We start from the raw sequence: 21,495 nt of genomic DNA, 5'->3' as shown, positions 1-21,495 counted from the left end.
TCCTCTAATCCGGATGTGGGAACCTCTCCAAATATTTATAGTTAAGTCCCAGGACAGGAAGACTCAGCTGGCTCCCTGGCTGTGCTCCCTCCTGCACTGCTCCGAACAAGGGCTGTGATGGTTTGTGGAGGGCCGTGGGTTTCTTTCCTGTCGGTGAACCTCGGGCCTTTCATAGACCCTTGGAAGACAGAAAGGGGTAGAACTCTGTGCTCTGCCTCTGGGTCTCAGAGTCAGGTTGATTTTCAGCAACCCTCTGAATCCTGATGTTCTGGGCATATCATCACACGGTTTGGGTTGCTGGTGCTAAAACCACATACAGTACACTGGTGATTTATTGGGGGTAGAGAGGGACGCTCTGGATCTCCAGATTCCCAAACGCTACTGCAGCATTTGACGTTTTGGCCTACCTGGGTGAATGGGGTCAGGGGAGACACGACTGGGCTTGCTGTTTATCCAGGTGCCTTATTTTCCTGCAGCTACTGAGATTTGTTCCTCACAAAAACTACAAGTATGTGTGGGTCATGGCTCTTCGGAGTGGCTTAAGAGCAGCCGAAAGTGTGCCAGTTAAATCCCTGAAGGCCAAGGGTCTGTGGTACAGTGTGGCAGCCCCTTGGGGAGGAGGCAGAGACCCTGGTACCGTGGGGCCTCCCACTGGGGGCCTTTAGAGTTTCCAGGTGGAGGACTAGTGTGGAGGGCTGTCCCTGGGAGGGGGGGGCGGGACTCGGGGGTTGCTCTGTTTCCTGGACCATTTGTGTGCCTCTTAGGTTGGGGGCTGCCTCTCCTGGCCTGCGCCCTGATGCTTTCGCCCCAGACAGGGCACAGGAGGTCGGCAGACCTCTCCCTTGGAGGTTTTAAGCCCTGATGGGAGCCACCTCTGCCTGGACTGCCAGGGGGCCCCTGGGAGTCAGAATGTCCCCCATGGGCTCCTGGTCCCAGGACCCAGGGACTGAGTCTTAGGTGTGGAGGAGTCAGTCACCTCTCTGTGGCTGGGTTGCCTTGGGCTTGAGAGATCTCAGGGGCTCCCACACAGCCATGCCAAATGCCTATACAGGTCCTGGGGGTGTTTTTCCTAGACCAGCAGGACTGGCCCCTGTAAGATGGGCAGTTGAGTGGCCCAGATGGATACTAGGATGAAAGTAGCTGAAATTAATTCAGAGCAGGAGAACTTCCTGCTGCTCTCTGCTCTCCATAAAATCATGTTTACATGTATGTGTGTGCACACATGCAGAGGAATACACACATGGGTTGACTGGGCCTGGAGCCCAGAGAGCAGCAAGGAGAGCGGGCACCAGACCAGACGCCTGCTGGGGGCGGGGAGTGGAGCTGGGCCGCTGCCCACACAGCCCTCTCTCAGTGGGGCTGGGGCAAGAGTGTAGGCAGAGTGAGTGTCTGCATGTAGATGGCTTTGGGGAGCTGAGGAGATAGCTTGGAAAATGCCCTTATTGGGCATTTGCAGCTCCAGCTTTTTGGGGTTGGCACCTGCTGCGGGCAGATGGCTGTGCTTGCCTGTGGTTGTGGAGGGGTCTTTTGAGCCCCCCGTGTAAGCGGGCAGCCCTCTACCCTCTGCCAACTCCCTGCTGTGCTCTGGGCTTTGTATACATGAACCCACTTAGCCTCATGCTGCCTGAGTGTTAGGGGCAGAGTCCTCATTTCACAGCAAGGAAAGGGGTGTAGAAAAGCCAGGCCAGGGTGGCATAGCTAGGGAGGGCTGGGGCAGGGCTGATGGGCAGCATTGAAGCTTCTACTGAGCAGCCTGCCTCTACGGGCACATGGCCACATGGGCCATGAGGGCCTGTGTGTAGAAGGTATGATGCACGGTGTGGTTGGATCATGAAAGAGGGGGCAACTTTGGCAAGTCCAGGACCAGTGTGCCACGGAGAGTGCCTTCCCCAGACCTCAGCCCTGCTGGCATCCTCAAGTCGGAGGTGGTACCTGAACACGAATGTGCTGGTGACCTTACCGCCTTGAGGCAGGTGCCCCTTCCACCCCTAAAAGCCTTCCTCTTTCTCTGTCAGTGCTGTCCTCCATTTCTGATAGTTGGTGTCAGCCAAAGCTTCTGAAGTGTTCCTCACCTCCCAGCCTCTCCTTTTCTGGAGTCTCAGCATTTCTGCCTGTCCCGCAAACCGTGCAGATGGCCAGATGGGGCACACCTCAGCAAACGTGGGTGCCACAGCACCAGGACAGCCTGCTGGGGGTGCTCAGAGCGGGGCTAGTGGCTTGGAGAAGGTCTGTGGGCTCTTCTCCCTGCGTTTTGTAACATCTAAAGTCTGCCCCAGCCAAGCACTAACCAGGACCTGCTGTGAGCTGACGTCAGGACAGAGGGCCCCGCGGGGCGGCTTTGATGTTTCCCAGGCCCTGTCATGGGGGCGCAGAAGGCTCTGAGTGGCAGTCTGGGAATGCGGTATCTCTCACCACAGCTCTGGAGCAGCCTTGGCCCCAGGAGGGGATGCTGCCGGCTGAGCTGGGGTCCCTCTGAGTCACACCACTATTCTCCCAGCTCAGATATCTGTAGCCAGTGGTCTGTGGCTCCTGCAGTCCCACAGCCCCTTCCCCTCCATCCCATCCCCCACCTGACTGTCCCCCTCAGACCTATCTGCTGTGGTCGCTCGTCCCCATCTAGGGACTGCAAGTGGTCCTGAGCCTTGCAAGGGGGGAGCTTTTTAATGTCCACAGAACATGAGTCCTTGGGCAGGAAGGGTGATAATGGGGGGCTGAGGCACACACAGTCCACATTCCTCACCTCGGCTCAGACACAGAGTGTGACAGTCAGGATTTGAGCCGGATCAGCCTGATTCCACACCCTGAACTAAGGCCTCCTGCCTGGCTGGGGCTCCCGGCTCCCCACTGTGTCTGGAGACAGTGAGCGAGGAAGTGGTGGTCACCTACACTTTGATGGTAGGTGGCTTTTCTTAACACGCATCGCGGAACTCTGGGCCAAGCGTTCCAAGATCTTGGTGAGGCCCCATGGGGCCTCAGCCTGTGTCTGCCCATCTGTGTCATGAGAGGTGGTTGGGAGGTGCTCCAGAAGCCTCCATGCTCACCAGCTCTTGCCCCACGCTTCTTCTGAGGTTACCTCGGTTCAGCCAGCATTTGCCCAGCACCTGTGTGTGCCTGGCATTGTCTGCAGAGGTGTGTCTACCTCTCTACTTGGCCTCAGGACTGAGAGCCATTGTGGGATCAGGCACTTCAGGCTTGGTTTTGAGTTCCTGGGCAGGACTGGGTAGAGTGTAGGGCTCGGGGTCGGCATCCTTGGCGCATGGGCCTGGTCTTCCGCAAATTAGCTGTTTGATTCTGGGCAAATCCCTTCATTTCTCTGGACCTCATTTCACCCCTCTGCACTGTAAGGGATCCATCCATCCACGTTGCCCAGCAGGGACAGGACCACACTCCTCTGTGGAGATTGGAAGCGAGTGGGAGATGTTTGGGTCGTCAGGGTGACTGGGGGTGCTCAGCAGTGCCCAGTGCCGGAGGGCAGATCTGTTAACTTGCATGGTGGGTGGGGTAGCCCAGCATGGGGGAGAACTGTCCTGTGGAGAGAGCCACTTGCTGAGAGGTAGTGTGGGTCCTCTGGGTCACTTCCAGCTCCAAGACTGTCTTATGGGCTGGCACCTCTGAGACTGCTCGAAGATGGAACAACTCCAGGGGCAGCCCCTCATCTGGACCTAGCCCTGGGAGGTCCTGGACTTTTCTTGACACTGACTTTAAGAGGAGACTGGTTCTTGTGTCCTAACAAACCAACCTCTACCTCCAGGGACTTGGAAGGACTCTCTTTAGGCCAAGATTAGATTCCAGTAATTTGGGAGGGGAGGGCAGGACCTTGTTAGCCTCGTCCTTCCTGCCCTTGCCAAGCCTAGTTTGGCCAGAGGCAGAGCCTGCTTCATGTAGCAGCCCCAGGTGGCCTCTTCTTCCTGGAGGGGTGGCACGTCCTCTTCCGTGCTGTCACCCACCCTGGGCAGGCAGCTGTGTTCCAGGCCCAGCGACTCAGGGCCTGTGCAGGACACCCACGTGGGCCAGGAACAAAGCCTAGTGTGTTACTCCTGCTGTAACAGTGCCACCTGCCAGGCCCTGCCCTCCCCACCGACCAACCCATCTGCTGCTCAGCACAGAACCTCACAGCTGCGGTTCCACCTTTGGTTGCAGTGACCCCCCGGGCCCCGGCCAGAGCTGAGCTGCAGCAGTGCAGGAATGAGAATGGATTCAGGTGAAAATCTAAACCACTTGGCTTACCTCTCAACTCAGCACAGAAAAGCCAGCCTTGCCCACAGATGAATTCTTAGGGATGGAGGGTAGGATGTGGGGTTGCCCTGGCATGTCTTTGACAATGGCCCCAGTTCTAGAGAATATTGGCTTCTCCTGTGACTGGGGGGGTTCTCCCAAAGAAACCTCTGGGGACACTGGGCTGCAGAGCATCTGTGGGTGGGATTCAGAGCCACCTCTGATGCTGGACCTTCAGTGGGTGTGTGAGTGAGAGTAATCCATCCAAGTGCTCTTTAGGTCATGATTACACTTTGCTCGACATCCTGGATTCTGAAGATGGTGGGGAAGGTTGCCTGCTAATGTCCCCTGCTCCTTAGCCCAACATCAAGATCTATAATCTGGTCCTGCAGGTCCGAGGCCTTCTCCCTCTAGAGAGCCTCTGCAGTGCCACTGACCCCCACCCCAGCCCTTCTGTGTCTTAAGAGTCACTGACTGGCCACACTCTTCATGTGGCATGAGCCTTGATATGTCCAAAGTACTGTCCTGTGCTCCCCTCCAGATTGACATCCGGGAGGGTGCAGTGTCTCCGTATTCTGAACAGCACCCAGCATAGTTTATAAGTTCCTCAGTGGGCACTTGGCACAGACTCCCCACAGGTCATGTGGTCTCATGATCATGATCCTTCTCACCTGCACTTATTGGACACCTCCTGTGTACAGCCCCTTTCCTCCTCCTGTGCACAGGGTGATGGTTGACCTGTGTTAGGACAGTGGCTGCAGCTCCTCCTGACCATGCCTTTCCGGTGTCCCCCTCTGCAGGTGCCCAGGCAGCCATTGTCTTCATTAAGGAGCCGTCCTCCCAGGATGCGCTGCAGGGGCGCCGGGCGCTGCTCCGCTGTGAAGTTGAGGCTCTGGGCCCGGTACGCGTGTACTGGCTGCTGGATGGGGCTCCTGTGCAGGACACTGAGCGGCGTTTCTCCCAAGGCAACAGCCTGACCTTTGCAGCTGTGGACCGGTTGCAGGACTCCGGAGCCTTCCAGTGTGTGGCCCGGGATGGTGCCACTGGAGAGGAGGCTCGCAGTGCCAATGCCTCCTTCAACATCAAATGTGAGAGCCAGGGGGCTGTGCCTGCCATCTGCTAGACCCCCCAACTCCCGAGCCCTGCAGGACCCCTGCTTTCCCTCCACTTCTCCCATTTCCAGTTGAGTGGGGTAGGCAGAATGCAGTTAGGGTCAGCTCTCTGTGTTTGTGTGGAAAAGAAGTTAAAAGTTTTTTCCAAAAGGTTTTTCTTTTTCCTGCAAATCTTTTTATCTGCTGGATAAAATGCTGGACCCGTTTATCTGCTGGATGCTTTTGCAAATGACAAGGGCAGTGAGGCAACATGGCCAAGTGTCAGGGTTGACCTGCCAGAGACTGGGCAGGCATTCTGCCTCTGGTTACCTCGTCTGCAGCTCCGGCTTCAGCTTCATGGGGCTTCCCTGCACTGTCCCTTGGCGCCAGAGCCCCCAAGTTGCATTATTTCCTGCTCATACTGCTTCCCTTCTGCCCTCCTGCCCTTGCTCTACTCTGCCCCTCACTCTGCAACCATGACCTCTGCTACAGGGATTGAGACCGGCCCTGTGGTCCTGAAGCATCCAGCCTCAGAGGCCGAGATCCAGCCACAGACCCCGGTCACGCTGCGTTGTCACATTGACGGGCACCCTCGGTAAGGAGCTGACTTTGAGGGTGGGAATGGAGAGGGCTGTTCTAGACAGGTAGGGTGTCTCCCCAGATCCTGGACTCTATTCAGATGCACCTCACTTCATTCTTTAACTATCCTGTCTATGTGCTGTTCCGTGCCAGCCCCTGGTGACCTGAGGAGGGGCAGCATTGTGCCTCAGAGTGATCCTGGATTCTGGGAGCTGAGGGTTGAAGAATCTCAACCTTATTCTGCCCCTGAATTGTTGTGTGCCTTTGTGCAAGTCACTTCCCCTCTCGAGGCCTCAGTTTCCCCATTTGTAAACTAAGGAGTCTAGTCCTGACCCTCTGATTCTGTATCCTGTCCACTGGCCACCTGAGTGCCTTCGACCCCTGCTTGCTGACCCTCTTGGCCCTGTAGGCCCACCTATCAGTGGTTTCGAGATGGGAGCCCCCTCTCTGACATTCAGAGCAACCACACGGTCAGCAGCAAAGAGCGGAACCTGATGCTCCGGCCAGCCGGCCCTGAGCATAGTGGCCTCTACTCCTGCTGTGCCCACAATGCCTTTGGCCAGGCCTGCAGCAGCCAGAACTTCACTTTGAGCATTGCTGGTAAGCCTAGGGTGGGGATGGAGAAGGGGGACCAGTATGGGAGGGGCCCCTGCCCCTTCACTCTGCCTGCTCACATGCCCTTACTTACCTATCTCCAGATGAGAGCTTTGCCAGGGTGGTGCTGGCACCCCAGGACTTGGTAGTGGCGAGGAATGAGGAGGCCATGTTCCACTGTCAGTTCTCAGCTCATCCATCCCCAAGCCTGCAATGGGTCTTTGAGGATGAGACCCCCATCACTAACCGCAGCCGGTAAGGCATCTGGCAGGGGACCTTCAAGTACGGTGCTGCAGGTTGTGTATTGCATACATGCCTTCTCTAAAAGAATGTGATTAATATCCTAGATATCATAGACTGTACATGTATTACTGCAAGGTTCCAGCAGATGGCAGTAGAATGCCTTGCTGTTAAAAAATTGAGTCCAGCAAAGGGAAGTCTCTCTAGAAGGGCAACTTTTTCCATTCTCACAAAGCCACTGTGTGGACTAGTGGCGTCTCTGTTCTCTCCCCCATCCTCTCCTGCCTACATGGGTCTTCTGGAATGGGGGTTAGAGACTCAGGGATGGAAGGGAATGGGACCTGGGTGATCACAGTCTAGATAGGAAGGTCATGGATGGTAAAGACACCACACACACACACACACACAGACACACACACACACATACACACACACGCATACTTTTTGGAGGAAGCGTACTGGGAGTGCCAGCCCCTTTATAGGGACTTCTGTCCTCACCCAGGTCCTGAGAGCAGAGAGCACCTTTGCAGTGCCAGGTGTGGTCATGGTCCCTGGGGGTGTGTCTCCCTAGGCTAGGGGCTTGGATCCCATCTGGCTTCAGCCCAGAGGATACCACTGGTAGCTGATGTGCTGTGGCCAAGGGGCTTCTGCTTGCTGGAGCTGGGTGCCTCACCAGCAGGCTTCCCTTGACCCTGTGCGAAGGTGGCCTGCTGTCTCCACAGATGCACACTGTTGATGACTCACACTGCTGCTTGCCTTCGACCCCAAAAGCTGAGTCTCTGTAGTTGGAGCACACACCCGCACATGCACATGAATGAGTACATGCATGCACGTGCACACACACACACAAGCGTACACACACACCAGCATGATGTGTTGGCTTCCTTCTCTCTGCCCTGCTCCTGGCCGACTCTTTCCTATCTCTCTGAACCTTGTGGGACAGGTTTCCATCCCATTCCCCTCCCGAATGAGGCCTGTGGGCCACTTCTTGCAAATAGCACTCTTTCCCCCCCACAGTCCCCCACACCTCCGCAGAGCCACGGTGTTTGCCAATGGGTCCCTACTGCTGACCCAAGTCCGGCCGCGCAATGCCGGGGTCTACCGCTGCATAGGCCAGGGGCAGAGGGGCCCTCCCATCATCCTCGAAGCCACACTTCACTTGGCAGGTGGGTCCCTCAGTCTGGGATGCTGAGGGGGGGGCTGCCTTCAATGTGGTGCATAGAGATTTAGACTCCTGATTCCACTCAGAAAGCTGCTTGGAGGGCAGAGGGAGGGAGAGGATGCTGGGGGTGGGAAGAGGAGATGCAGAGCCTTTGGGGAGAGTTTGTGCTGGAAACGGCCCAAGGTTGTGTGGGAGAACATCAGATACCCTGAAACCTGAAGTAATCCTGCTCTTTGCCTCCTGCTCTCATCCCTGCAGAGATTGAGGACATGCCACCTTTTGAGCCACGGGTGTTCACAGCTGGCAGCGAGGAGCGTGTGGCCTGCTTACCCCCCCAGGGTCTGCCAGAGCCCAGTGTGTGGTGGGAGCACGCAGGAGTCCGGCTGCCTGCCCACGGCAGGGTCTTTCAGAGGGGCCATGAGCTGGTGTTTGCCAGTACTGCTGAGAGTGATGCTGGTGTCTACACCTGCCGTGCAGCCAACCTGGCTGGTCAGCGGCAACAGGAGGTCAACATCACCGTGGCCAGTGAGCACCTTTGACCTGAAGGTCAAGGCGAGGTGGAGGGGAGTTAGGTCCCGGGAGGCCTTGGGCCCTGGGTGTGATGGACAGAGACCCGCTGGTGCTCACCTGAGGCCCTCTCAGCTCTGGGCCCTGCATGCTTGGGAGTTAGGCAGCTGCTGAGAGATGATGTTGGAGTGGACAGTGGAGAGCCAGGCACAGAGGTTGGGTTGACAGCACTCACAGAAAAATGGTCCTCTGGCTACCCAGGAAAGAGCAATGGATGGGAACATAGAGACCCGGGTCCCACTCTTTCCCTAGGGCATGGAGTGACCGTGGGTAGCAAGTCACCCACCTTGCTAGCACTCAGTCTCCTCATCCATGAGATGGGGGCTGATAACCCACACCTACCCTACAAGATGGTCAGAAAGGTCACATGAAATAGATAAAAAGGATTTTTCTTCTTTTTTGGGAAGGTGATGATTGGCAAAGTTATAGTTGTTATGATTTTATTTGTTATACTTCATAAATTTCTACAATGAACACACTACTTAAGAAATAAGAGGGAAAAAAAGCAGTAAATATGACTGAAAGTGCATATAATAAAGACCCATATACCCTTGCTATAGGCATGAAATTTGTGTATTTGCTTTTTTTCTTTACATGGTGCTTGTTCCAGACCTTTGTGATAATTTAAAGGGTTATACGAGGCAAACTTTTATACACACATATCCACAGTTTTGCATCCTACTTCTTCCATTTACCTCCCCATCTTTCCAAGTGGGTAAATTTCAAAAATTCAAGAAGATATTGAATATGAAAAGGCCTTTGTAAATTTGAAGTCGTGATGATATATTTCTGTTAAGATGCGGAAACCTTGGCAACATGCTCCCTTGTGCTCAGGCTCCTGGTTCAGGTGGGAAGCTGCAGTGCACAGGTGCTCAGGACACCTGCACGGCGGCGTGCAGACTAATGCCGGCAACCACAGTCAGCCTTTCTCCAGTCGGGGTCTGTGGGTCACCTGTTTCATTGGGGCTGCTTTTAAAACTTCAGAATCTGGGATCCCACCCCAGAGCTGACCTAGGCTCTGGGGGGTTGGACCCAGGCAGGGAATGTTGAAAGGTGCCGCAGGTGGTGTTTATGCCGAAGGTGGGGAAAGCTGGCTTGGACCAGTCATTTGACGGGCACTGACATAGCCGTGGTATTGCACTTTGAGGAGGTCTGTGAAGTTAAAGTGCATGATGCCAGTGGGCCTGGGGCAGGTGCAGAGTGATAGTGGGTGGAGTTCAGAGGCAGGAGAGGTCTGTGACTGCATTCCATCAGTAGATTTACTGAGGGTCTTCTCGTGCTAGACACTGTTCCCAATACTGGACTGCAGCAATGAGCAAAGCAGATTAAAAAAAACCCCTCCAATTGGGAATCTCATAGTCTGGTAGCAGTAACAAAGCAACCAAGAAAACAGCTGAATGGAAATACATATTTTTAGGTGGCAGTAGAGCCATGAAGAAAAATAAAATAGGGTAAGTGACAGAGAGAGATGGGATGAGGGCCACCAGGAGTAGGGAAGACTTCTTTAGCAGGTGGCATTTGAGCCAATACTTAAATTAGGGAAGGGAGTCATGTGAAAAGGCCCTGAGACAGAAATGGGCTTGTATGTTGGAGGGACAGCAGTAGCCTCTGTGGCTTGAGTTGAATTAGTGATGGGAAGCATGGTTGAAGTTGCCCAAGAGGTAGAGACTAGACCATGTGGAGCCTTGGAAAAACTTGTATTCCAAGTGTATCAGTTATCTCTTGCTGTGTAAAAGATGACTCCAGAATGTAGTGGCTTGGGACAATAGCCACTGATGTGCTTATCTGTCTGTGTGCAAGATTCAACTGGGACGGCTCGTCTGCTCCACAGGCTGTTGGCTGGACTCATGCGTGCGTTTGCAGTCAGCTGGTGGCTGGCTGTGTCCTAATGGCCTCACTCACCTATGTGGCAGTTGACTGAGGATGTGTCTGCCAGGACACCTTGGTTCTTTTCTTCCTCGTGCTCCAGCAGGCTGGCTTAGCTTCCTCACATGCAGGGGTGCAGAAGTGGGAGCTGCAAGGCTTCTCAAGGAGCTGGCTCAGGAGTCGCAGTGTCACGTCCTGTGTTCTACTGAACAGGGCAAGTCAAGAATCTGGCTACCCAGATTTCAGGCAGTAGAAAAATTGTCTCTTGAGGGAGAAAGTGACATCACATTACAAAGAAATGCAAGGAATGGGGGAAATGTTTACAGACATCTTTGCAAACAATCCGCCTTGCTAAGTCAGATGGGAAGGCCTTGTAGGGATCTGAGTTGGAGAGTGACATTTTCAAAAGATCACTCTGGCTGTTCTGACAAGACTAGAATGTTAGGGGCAAGAATCAAAAGAGGGAGGCCAGTTAGTAGGTGACTGTAATTGTCAAGGGGAGATGTCGAGGGGCCTTGAACAGAGATGGTAGCAGTGGAAGTGAGAGGTGGTGAAATTCAGTATATATTTTGGAGCTAAATAAGATAGGGTTTGTGTGGAATGAACGTGATAGAGGGAGCTGTAAGTCAACACTAGGCTTTTGGCTTCTGCTGTTGGCTAGATAGCAGTGCTATTTACCGAGGTAGGAAAACAAGTGAGCAGATTTTGGGGGAAATCAAGTGTTCTCGTTTGCACATATGGAGCTTGAGATGCCTGTTGGCTGTCCAGCTGGAGATGGCAGTAGGCCACTGGATCTGCAGATCTGAAACTCTTGAGTAGGGGGAGGTCAGGAGTCAGGCTACACGTTTGGGAGTCATCCACTCGGATTAGAAGAGATCATTCAGGGAATGAGTGTGGCTGGCACAGAACAGAGACCCGAGTGCTGAGCCTTAGAACATTGTGCTGTACCAAACAGAGCAAGGGTTTTGGAATCAGACAAACCAGAGTTTGAATTCTGTCTCTATCATGCATTAGCAAATCACCATTACTTCTTTGAAGCACTGTCTTCTTAGCTGTAAAATGGGTACAGGAATATATACCTTGGGGGTTTCTTGTAAACCATAAACTAAGATAGTGTTCAAAAAGTGCTGGCACATAGGCCTTCACCAAGGGGCAATTACTCCCATTATCACCAAGAGCAGATGGGGCTTCTGAGCTCAGGGCCCAGTGAGGTATTAGAATTTACTGGGATTCAAGCCTTTGGTTTTGCAAACATGTTAATCAGATTTCTGTTTCCTCCCTTCCCTCTAGCTGTGCCCACGTGGCTGAAGAAGCCCCAAGACAGCCAGCTGGAGGAGGGCAAGCCAGGTTATTTGCATTGCCTGACCGAGGGCACACCAAAACCCACAGTCATCTGGTACAGAAATCAGATGCTCATCTCGGAGGTGAGAAGGATTGCTGCTGGGGTAGGGGGGCCGGCCCCCCTCCTGCTGCTCTTCTATGCTCACCTCCTTAGCGCTCTTTCCCCTGAGTCTGCCCCAGGGAGATTTGGTGGGGCAGGGAGATTTGATTTCAGGCCTAGACCTCACATCTTTGTGCTGCAGGACTCTCGGTTCGAGGTCTCCAAGAACGGGACCTTGCGCATCAACAGCGTGGAGGTGTATGATGGGACATGGTACCGCTGCATGAGCAGCACCCCAGCCGGCAGCATCGAGGCCCAAGCCCGTGTCCAAGTGCTGGGTGAGCTGGCATGCATGGTGTTGTCTGGCAGGCAGGAGAATAAAGGGGCAGGAGCAGCAGGGTCTAGGATATGCAGGCCTGCCCCAGCCCATCTAACTGCCTCAATTCCTACTCTTTCACCCCACCCACCCTCCCTCCACTCAAACAGAAAAGCTCAAGTTCACACCACCGCCCCGGCCGCAGCAGTGCATGGAGTTTGACAAGGAGGCCACGGTGCCCTGCTCAGCCACAGGCCGAGAGAAGCCCACTATTAAGTGGATACGGGCAGGTGGGTGGCATGTGAGCATGGGGTGGGGACAGGCAAAGCAGTCTACTGCTCGGACGTGTGCATGTCTGAGGAGCAGCTGAGTGTCCAGGACCACGCCAGGAACTGTGGGGCAGACAAGAACAGCAGGGCCGATTTACAGTCCCGTTAGGAAGAAGAAAGCCAGGCACAAAAGAGGTCAGATTACAGCATTAGGCAACACAGAAGACGGCTTGAGGCAGCGGGTAAGTGGGCTGGTGCATGGTGGGATAAAGTCCTCCCTTCCCCCTTTCCAAAATAGTCATCCTTGTGGATATAAAATTTAACAGGGGCTCCTTTAGAAAATTTTGGGAGAGGAAAAAAATGCATAATCTCACCACCCATCATCTTTGGGTGTGTGCTCTCTTCTTTTTCTATGTATTATCTCTTTGTCTTTATGTAGCGATTTTATTATACATATAATTTCCACTTATTAAACTTAAATGAGTAAGTCATGCTTACCATAGAAGTAGAACATGCAGATAACTATGTAATTTTATATGCTTTTTTTATTTGTCATTATCAAGCATTTTCCCTTTTTTTTTTTTTTTACGTCAACAGTGGTTTGGACGATTGCAGTAATGATTGGATTCATTGTAACTTGGTTAAATATTCCCTAAATATTGGTGATTTGGTTTCCTCCCTCCCTCGCTCTCTCCCTCTCTGTCTGTCTGTCTCTATTGCTGTAATAAACATCTTTAGGCCAAAGTTTCTTCTGGATTTGGGTTTATTTCCTTTGGGAAAGATTCCTGGAAATTAAATAATTATGTATAAAAGGGTATGTACACTTTTACAACCCTTGCTGTGGATCGCCAAATTGTTTTTTAAAGGGTTGGACCAATTTTACATTCCCATTAGTAACAGTGTGAGTTCGAGAGTGGGGCTGTAGGTTTCGAGGAGGAAGTGGGCTCTCTGTGCTGGAATCGTCTGGGGGAGCTCTCTGTGGGAGGTGGGGCTCAAAATGAATCTGAAGCCTGGAATGGTCGTAAAGAGCAGGAAGGGGTTCTAGGAGTGAGGACTGACAGCCACTGGGACTGAGAACAAGGCAAATTTGAGGCCCAAATCAGAAGTGCAGTTCAGCAGAAGCAGGGCATAGGGCAATATGGGGAGGTGAGACCAAAATTGGGCAAAGGAGTAAAAAAAACTCTCAATGCCTGGTTTAGGAGTTTGGACTCTGAGGGTCGTTGGGAGTGATGACTGTTTGTGATGAAAGGTGAGTGGCTGAGGGAAAGGCCATCCACCTACATAACTTGGGGTGATCCCACAATTTCCCTTTGTTGTCCCTGCAGATGGGAGCAACCTCCCAGAGTGGGTGACAGACAATGCCGGGACCTTGCACTTCTCCAGGGTGACCCGCGATGATGCTGGCAACTACACTTGCATCGCCTCCAATGGGCTGCAGGGCCAGATCCGTGCCCATGTCCAGCTTACTGTGGCAGGTGCGGCCATGCCGGGGCCCTGGGGTGGGGCTGGCAGGCCCTGTGGGACAGCAGCCTGCAGCCTGCCAACGCCATTGCTCACTGCTCCCTGCCCCTTGTTGGGCTCTTCCCATCCAGTTTTCATCACCTTCAAGGTGGAGCCAGAGCGCACAACCGTGTACCAGGGCCACACGGCCCTGCTGCGGTGCGAGGCCCAAGGGGACCCCAAGCCACTCATTCAGTGGAAGGGCAAAGATCGCATCCTGGACCCCACCAAGCTGGGACCTAGGTAGGGCTGTCTCCCTCCCACACCCTCCCCACCTGTCCTGCAGCCTGGCCTGGTCTTAGGAGCCAGCGAGGCAGGCAGCACTGTGGCTTCTCTTCTGGCAGGATGCACATCTTCCAGAATGGCTCCCTTGTGATCCATGATGTGGCCCCTGAGGACTCGGGCCGCTACACCTGCATTGCAGGCAACAGTTGCAACATCAAGCACACCGAGGCACCCCTCTACGTTGTGGGTATGGTCTGGGAGCTCTGTCCTGCATAGGAAGTGGTGGGGCCAGCTTCTCTCTCATCTTGGCACTCATTAGCCCTGGTATACAGAAGGCACTTAAACCATTTTCGGGCGGGGGAGGGCATTTAGCTGTGTCCCCCCCACCATGCCATGGTGTTAGGTTCCTTGCCTAGAGCTGGGCTGTCATTTATTTAACATTCTGCATCTGGTGGGTGTGTATGTGTTGTATGTGTGTGGCTGCTCTCAACCTAAGGTGTTTCCTCCCGGCAGCAGACACACATACCCCTGGGTGGGCGGGGAGGGGCTCAGGCCCAGAGTTCTTTGTCCTGGAGGCCCAGTGAGGCCCCGAAGGGATGCTATGTCAGGTGAAGAGCCTTGACTAGGGACAGGGACTTGGGGTTTGGATCTGACCTTCCCTGCTAACCAGCTCTGGGCCCTTCGAGGTGTTATTTCCTCTCCAGGGGCTTGTTTCTGCATCTGTAAGGTGGGAATGCTTATGTGAGAAGTTCTCAAACATTTTTGGTTTAGTGGCAGAACTTTTTTCCTGACAAAGTTTTATGTAGAACTTTAGATGGATAGCAGTGAAGTGAGAAGGCCAAGGGGGTATATGTGGGAGCTGGGGGATCCTGCATGGTCTCCCCATTGGGCCTCCCTCCCTCAGTTCCCCTAATGGCTCCTGGCACTTCTTTCTCTGTGGGACCCTAGCCACCCTAGGTCAGAAGACTCCTCCTGCAAACACATTTCTTGAAGAACCTGCTTCTGTGTCACGAAGTGTCTGGGATTCTAAACCAGAAGTCCCAGAGGCTGCTGTTCAGGGCCTGGCTCACAATGTGAAGTACCTTAGGATGCTTGTTAACAAATATAATAAAATAGTGTGGGTTTGTGGTGGTGCCCAAACAGCTGTGTTTCTTATGTGTGTCCCTGGCTGTGTTTGGATGCACAGCCAGTTTGGGAATCCCTGGCCTCATGTCCTTCAGAGCTCCCTATGATCTTGGTCGGGCATGAGGCCCTGGCCCTTGTTAAAGCCAGTGACAGTGGTGACCGTCCCCGGGTCTCTGGCCTGGTCATGCCATCGAGTGTGTGTGGGGTATCGTGTGGGGAGGGAATGGGCTAGTGGGGAAGTAGGGCTGGCTTTGCTTCAGCAGCCCCTGCCCAGACCTATCTGTGTTTCCCAGATAAGCCCGTGCTGGAGGACTCAGAGGGCCCCGGTAGCCCTCCCCCCTACAAGATGATCCAGACCATTGGGCTGTCGGTGGGCGCTGCCGTGGCCTACATCATTGCTGTGCTGGGCCTCATGTTCTACTGCAAGAAGCGCTGCAAGGCCAAGCGGCTTCAGAAGCAGCCAGAAGGCGAAGAGCCTGAGCTGGAGTGCCTCAATGGTGAGGGCCCTCGAGGTGGGTGGCCCTGCCTTTGTGCAGGTGCTGAGCGCCCTCCTGCGGCCACAAGGAGACAGCTGCAGACCTGGTGGAAACGGCTGGCTGGCCCTGCACCCTTGCTGGAAGGGCCAGAGCAGAGCTGCCCCACCCCAGCTGGACGCCTGCAACAGCCAATTCCCAGGGCCTTGTTTCCGAGCAGTCTGGCTCAAAACTTCCTCACTGGAGCCTCTTGGGCCAGATTCCTCTGTTTCCCTGCCTTTCCTCCATGCAGCACGAGAGGCATAATTAGTGTATGGATTCAAGTTTCTGTTGAACATCTTGTCTCCCCCCATTAGTCTTTTGAGTCTCCCAAGGGCAATCTGTCTGTCTGTCTCTCTCCTCCTACCCTCCTCCCTTGACTGTGAGCTCCTTGGGGGCGTTGCTGGGTCTCCCCTATCAGCTTAGGCATTCGGGAGCAGGTGTCTTGCCTTGTTAGACCTGTTGAGGGCTTTGCACACAGGAGGCTGTATAAAAGCAAAATTCTTATGTTGATGTGTTGTCCAGAGACAGTGACTTGTGCAGTTTGTTCCATTTCAGAGGTCGTGATCAATGGCCAGAAAGTGGCTGCATGCTCAGGGGTGCCCATGCCCCCTGCCCCCCAAGCCCCATCAGTTCATCAGGTGGACTGGTGCCTCTGTGTGGAACAGCATGTTTGGACCCACTGTGGAAGTGGGGGTTGGGGAGAGAACTGAGGTCCCTGTGGAGTGTCTGATCTCATCTTGATGGCCCCCCTCCCCCATGGCCCTTCTTCCCAGGTGGGCCTGTGCAGAATGGACAGCCCTCAGCAGAGATCCAAGAGGAAGTGGCTTTGACCAGCTTGGGCTCCGGCCCTGCAGCTACCAACAAACGCCACAGCACGAGTGACAAAATGCACTTCCCTCGGGCCAGCCTGCAGCCCATCACCACACTGGGTATGTTGCCTTGGCCACAGCTACCCCTGCTTAACTACAGGCCACCTGTACTGTCTGGAGGAGGCTAGGATAGGGCTGGTGGCTCTGAAGTCCCGAAACCTAGAACATTAGAGATGGAGTGGGGCGAATAGGGGAGATTAATCTAGAGGGTCCTCAGTACCTGCCATTCACACCCTACCTCCACAGCTTTTGTCATTCGTGCATGTTATTTATTTGATGTCATCTTTTGACTCCTTTGTTCTTAAACTTGAAGTTAACTTTGTTCTAGAAAAAAATATGAGAAATGACGGATTTGTGCTAGTTAAATTTTTTTCTGAGCATGCATTAAAACGTGTAACTATTAAGACATGTTTATCATGGGCCACGTAAAATTCTCATGCAAATCACCCTCTGGAAAATGCTAAATAGGAATTGCACCCCTTTACTTTACTGTTGAAAACCTGAAGCCCAGGGCAGGAGGGGGAAGGGTCTGCCGAGGGGTCAGTGCTCAGTGCAGGGAGGTGGAGTGCAGGAGACACTCCCGCCGTGTGACAGAGGCTGAGCTCCTCCCCAGGTTGGGGCCTTGCTCTGCCTGGGTGAAGGCAGCTGGCTGACTCAGACCTGTGCCCACAGGGAAAAGTGAGTTTGGGGAGGTGTTCCTGGCGAAGGCACAGGGCTTGGAGGAGGGAGTGGCAGAGACCCTGGTGCTTGTGAAGAGCCTGCAGAGCCGGGATGAGCAGCAACAGTTGGACTTCCGGAGGGAGTCTGAGATGTTCGGGAAGCTAAACCACACCAACGTGGTGCGGCTCCTGGGGCTGTGTCGGGAGGCCGAGCCCCACTACATGGTGCTGGAGTATGTGGACCTGGTATGCTGTTGGCAGGGGACCTGGGAGTCCGCTGCAGGGCAGGGCAGTGCCGGGGTGGGGGTGGGGCGCCGTGGGAACCAGAGCTCTGCCCACCTGCAGGCGCCCCCTTGAGACACGCAGCCTCCTCCTCCCCCAGTTCTCCGACACCTGCCTTTTCTTGACCAGTGCGCCGTCTTTCCCATCTGCCAGCCCCATGTCTGGGGGTTGGTCCCAAGTTCTTCCCAGCATCTCACTATGCACAAGCAGTTCACTATGCACACTGCTTGGATGCCATCCTGCTCTTCTTCCCTGACTCTGGTTTTCTTTGGTTTGTCATTTTTCCCTTCTCCCCAGGGCTCATCACCCCGTGAGTATAAATTTACCTGAACCTGGCTTTCCTTCCTTCCTGGCATCCGGTACCATTTGGGGGCCCAGTGTTGGCCCAGTCACCCACTCAGCTGTCACGCCAGATCTGCCCCTCTCTTTTCATTCCCCAGCTGATCTGGGCCTAAGCCCCTTGGTCCTCAAACTGCTGCTTATCAAATCCCCCATCTTGGCTTGGGGGTGAGGGTAGGAAGGGGGAGGAATAATCCTTAATCTTTCCATTAACAAGTCCTGATGGCGGTTTATGTATGTTTCTGCTGCTGGTGCCTCCCCCGGCCCCACCAACCCTGGTTTGTTCATGTCTGGTAGATAATTAACACCCAGACAAGTGGAGTTTCCTCTCGGGTCTGTGAAGGTTGGAGGCTGTGTTTTCCTCTTGGCTCCCTGATGGCCAGATTTTGTCACCCTCCTGTCTTAGGGTCTCCCAAGACAGAAGCCTGGCGGTTCTCTCTCTCTGGCACAGAGAGTGTCTGAGAAGCATCCCCTGCATACTTTTTGATTCCCACTAGACTTTCCTCAACGGAGGGGTCTGGGCTAGGTGGGGGTCCAGGTCAGGGTTTCTCACCACCTGTCCAGGCCGACACGCCTGTGGGCACCTGCTTGGTTTCATAGTGGCTGGGCTCTGGCTTGACAGAGATGCTTGGCTTTTCCCTCAGGGAGACCTCAAGCAGTTCCTGAGGATTTCCAAGAGCAAGGATGAAAAATTGAAGTCACAGCCCCTCAGCACTAAGCAGAAGGTGAGGACTGGAGGGAGAGGCTCCCAAGAGTGGGCCAGGAGCAGGCATTCTAACAGAGGTGCCACTGATGGAGGGTGCCCTGTGGGCCAGGCCGTCTGGTGAGTGCTTTACATGTTTTAGCTCAGCCATCACAGTAATCATCTAGGACTGACAATATATATCTCCATTTTGCAGTTGAAACCCCAAATTGAGGTTTAGAGAGGTTAAGGGACTTGTTGCAGCGGGTCCTGTCGCCTGCAGGTGGCTTTGTATTGCTCTGTTGCCTTCATATGAAAAAGCTGCTCTTCACCACCCTCGCCAGCTGGACCAGGATAGCTTCTCCCCTGCAGGGAGCTCTGAGCCACTCACAGGAGCAGCAGGCAGCATGTCTAGGGGCCTGTGGGGCCGGGTGTGGCTGAGCATGTTTCTTCAGCCTCTGCATGTGGAAGACGTCTGTGAATGGGTTGCGGTTTTCACACTCTTGCTCTCACTTGGACTGTGGCCACCCAACCTTTCCTTCTGGTTGTCCTCCTGCCTTCTGGGCAGAGGGTTGTTCTGGGCACAGAGCCCTGGCCGGGGTGCCATGGTGGAGCAGACCTGGGTTGAAACAGTGAAGAAGGGAAAGGTTGCCTACCACCCTGGCCCACTTCAGATGTACCCTCTGGTCCAGCTCTTCCTGCCCATAACCTCCTCCCCTCCCCTTTGAAGTGGAACTGGGCACTCCTTCTGTGTGACTGGGCACTGTGCTTCCAGGCAGACAGCACAGTCACCTCATAAATCAACCAGAGCGACTGCTCGGGCCCTCCCTCCCAGGTGGCCATTCCTTGCCTTGCAGGCTGACCAGTCACAAACTTGGGGCAGGACAGAAAGGCATGGCTGGTCGATCAGTCAGGCAAGTGGGGCCTTGACTGCCTCTGATCTCTCTGGGGAAGTGACTGTGCCTGTCAGGCTGACCTCCTCGCAATATACCTGAATTTTAAGGCCCTCACAGGGCAAGTGAACCAGCCCCCTGATACCATGCCCCTGCCCCCATCCCTGTGAAGCTGCAGGAACTGTCTACTGTGGCCATAGATGGGAAGACACAGGATAGGATGCTGCTCTAGCTCAGTGGGATGTCAGAATCCGAGAGCTCACAAACCAGGACATTCATGGAGCCAGCGAATCTTCACTGAGCCAGCCATGGCCCAAAGGCCCGTGGGGATGCAAAAGTGAATCTGCCGGGCATTCTGGGGGCATGGAGGATCTAGTGGGGAGCTTGGGTAAATGAGTATGGCATGTGCCTTCTAGACTTCAGGTACAACACAGGAAGTGAGTGAGAGAGACAAATTAAGAGACATTGAAGATATCTATATCCTTTAGGCGGACAGACAGTGTGGTTAACAAAGAAGGTTTCCTGGTAGAGAAAGCCATTTGAGTTCAGTTCTCAAGGACAGGAAGCAGTTGAATGGCAGGAAGGGGATGGCTTCAGGAGAGAGGGGAGTTAAGGTAGGTTTCTCTCGCTGGGACAGGGATGTTGACAGGCTGGTAGGACATCAGTTACCTCTGTCACATGACACGAGAGACTATTTGGCTGAAAGTCATCACCACCTTTACTAAAGATCTCTCCCACACTTTTTCTCTATAGCATCTTAAATTTGCTAGGGGAACTTCAATAAGTTGAGTTCCACATTCTCTAAAGATAATATTCTACATCAGAGGGTTGCAGGGGTGGGGGCAGAGGGACTGTTTAAAAAAAAAGGAAATTTCAGGATGATAACCTTAGACCAAGGGCATCAGAATATCTGAGAGTGGGGTTCAAAGACCTGCATTTTTTTTTATTTTATTTAATAATTATTTTTTATTGAAGGGTAGTTGACACACAGTATTACATTACATGAGTTTCAAGTGTACAACACAGTGGTAGAACATTTATATACATAATTCTAGGTTCCAGCTATCGCCCTACCAAGCTGTTACAATATCTTGACTGTATTCCTTATGCTATACATTACATCCCGGTTACTAATTTATTTTACCATTGGAAGTCTGTCCTTTTTTTTTTTTTTTTTTTTGTGAGGGCATCTCTCATATTTATTGATCAAATGGTTGTTAACGACAATAAAATTCTGTATAGGGGAGTCAATGCTCAATGCACAATCATTATTCCACCCCAAGCCTAATTTTTGTCAGTCTCCAATCTTCTGAGGCATAACAAACAAGTTTTTACATGTAGAACAAATTCTTACATAATGAATAAGTTACATAGTGAACAGTACAAGGGCAGTCATCACAGAAACTTTCGGTTTTGCTCATGCATTATGAACTATAAACAGTCAGTTCAAATATGAATACTCATTTGGTTTTTATACTTGATTTATATGTGGATACCACATTTCTCTCTTTATTATTATTATTTTTAATAAAATGCTGAAGTGGTAGGTAGATACAAGATAAAGGTAGAAAACATAGTTTAGTGTTGTAAGAGAGCACATGTAGATGATCAGGTGTGTGCCTGTAGACTATGTGTTAATCCAAGCTAGACCAGGGCAATAAAACATCCACGTATGCAGACGATTTCTCTCAGAACGGGGGGGTGAGGTTCTAAGCCTCACCTCTGTTGATCCCCAATTTCTCACCTGATGGCCCCCCTGCGACTGTGCCTGTCTTAGGTTGTTCCTCCCTTGAGGAATCTTACCCGTCTCTGGCTAACCCGAAGACCTGCATTTTTCAAACAAGCTCTCCAGCTGATGATAAAGCTCATTAAAGCTCAAGGAGCCTTGGGATAGGGTAGTGGCTTTCAATTACTTTTTGATTAGGATCCCCCATAAGAAATGCATTTTATATTGTTACCCAGCACACACACACACACCCAAAATTAAACTTACACAACACTGTATTTGATATACTTAATATTTGCTATCCTAGTCTTCACCCCCCTGCCCTGCCCCCACCCCCATCCAACCCATTAAATTGGTTTTGAGACCAAAGTGGGTCTTGGCCAATAGTTTGAAAAATGCT

The 21,495-nt window shown here is 52.9% G+C and overlaps 1 protein-coding gene across 3 annotated transcripts in view; it reads left to right on the top strand.

Moving 5' to 3' along the window:
- The window catches only part of PTK7 (protein tyrosine kinase 7 (inactive)), a 62,536-nt gene that overhangs the window by 33,965 nt on the left and 7,076 nt on the right, over positions 1-21,495 (top strand). For 2 of the 3 annotated variants that reach the window (XM_036907245.2, XM_036907246.2), the window contains exons 2-17: positions 5,016-5,303; positions 5,799-5,901; positions 6,295-6,485; positions 6,584-6,734; positions 7,737-7,885; positions 8,140-8,406; positions 11,605-11,738; positions 11,898-12,033; positions 12,182-12,301; positions 13,606-13,755; positions 13,873-14,023; positions 14,125-14,252; positions 15,424-15,627; positions 16,419-16,574; positions 17,187-17,419; positions 18,439-18,519. In XM_036907245.2, coding sequence (XP_036763140.2) covers positions 5,016-5,303; positions 5,799-5,901; positions 6,295-6,485; positions 6,584-6,734; positions 7,737-7,885; positions 8,140-8,406; positions 11,605-11,738; positions 11,898-12,033; positions 12,182-12,301; positions 13,606-13,755; positions 13,873-14,023; positions 14,125-14,252; positions 15,424-15,627; positions 16,419-16,574; positions 17,187-17,419; positions 18,439-18,519 — 2,642 coding nt within the window. The remainder of the gene's footprint in view (positions 1-5,015; positions 5,304-5,798; positions 5,902-6,294; positions 6,486-6,583; positions 6,735-7,736; positions 7,886-8,139; positions 8,407-11,604; positions 11,739-11,897; positions 12,034-12,181; positions 12,302-13,605; positions 13,756-13,872; positions 14,024-14,124; positions 14,253-15,423; positions 15,628-16,418; positions 16,575-17,186; positions 17,420-18,438; positions 18,520-21,495) is intronic. The other variant, XM_036907247.2, reaches the window with a different exon arrangement.

Source organism: Manis pentadactyla, chromosome 16, assembly GCF_030020395.1.
Source record: "Manis pentadactyla isolate mManPen7 chromosome 16, mManPen7.hap1, whole genome shotgun sequence".
Classification (NCBI taxonomy): domain Eukaryota; kingdom Metazoa; phylum Chordata; class Mammalia; order Pholidota; family Manidae; genus Manis; species Manis pentadactyla.
This window is presented reverse-complemented; position numbering and strand designations above follow the sequence as displayed.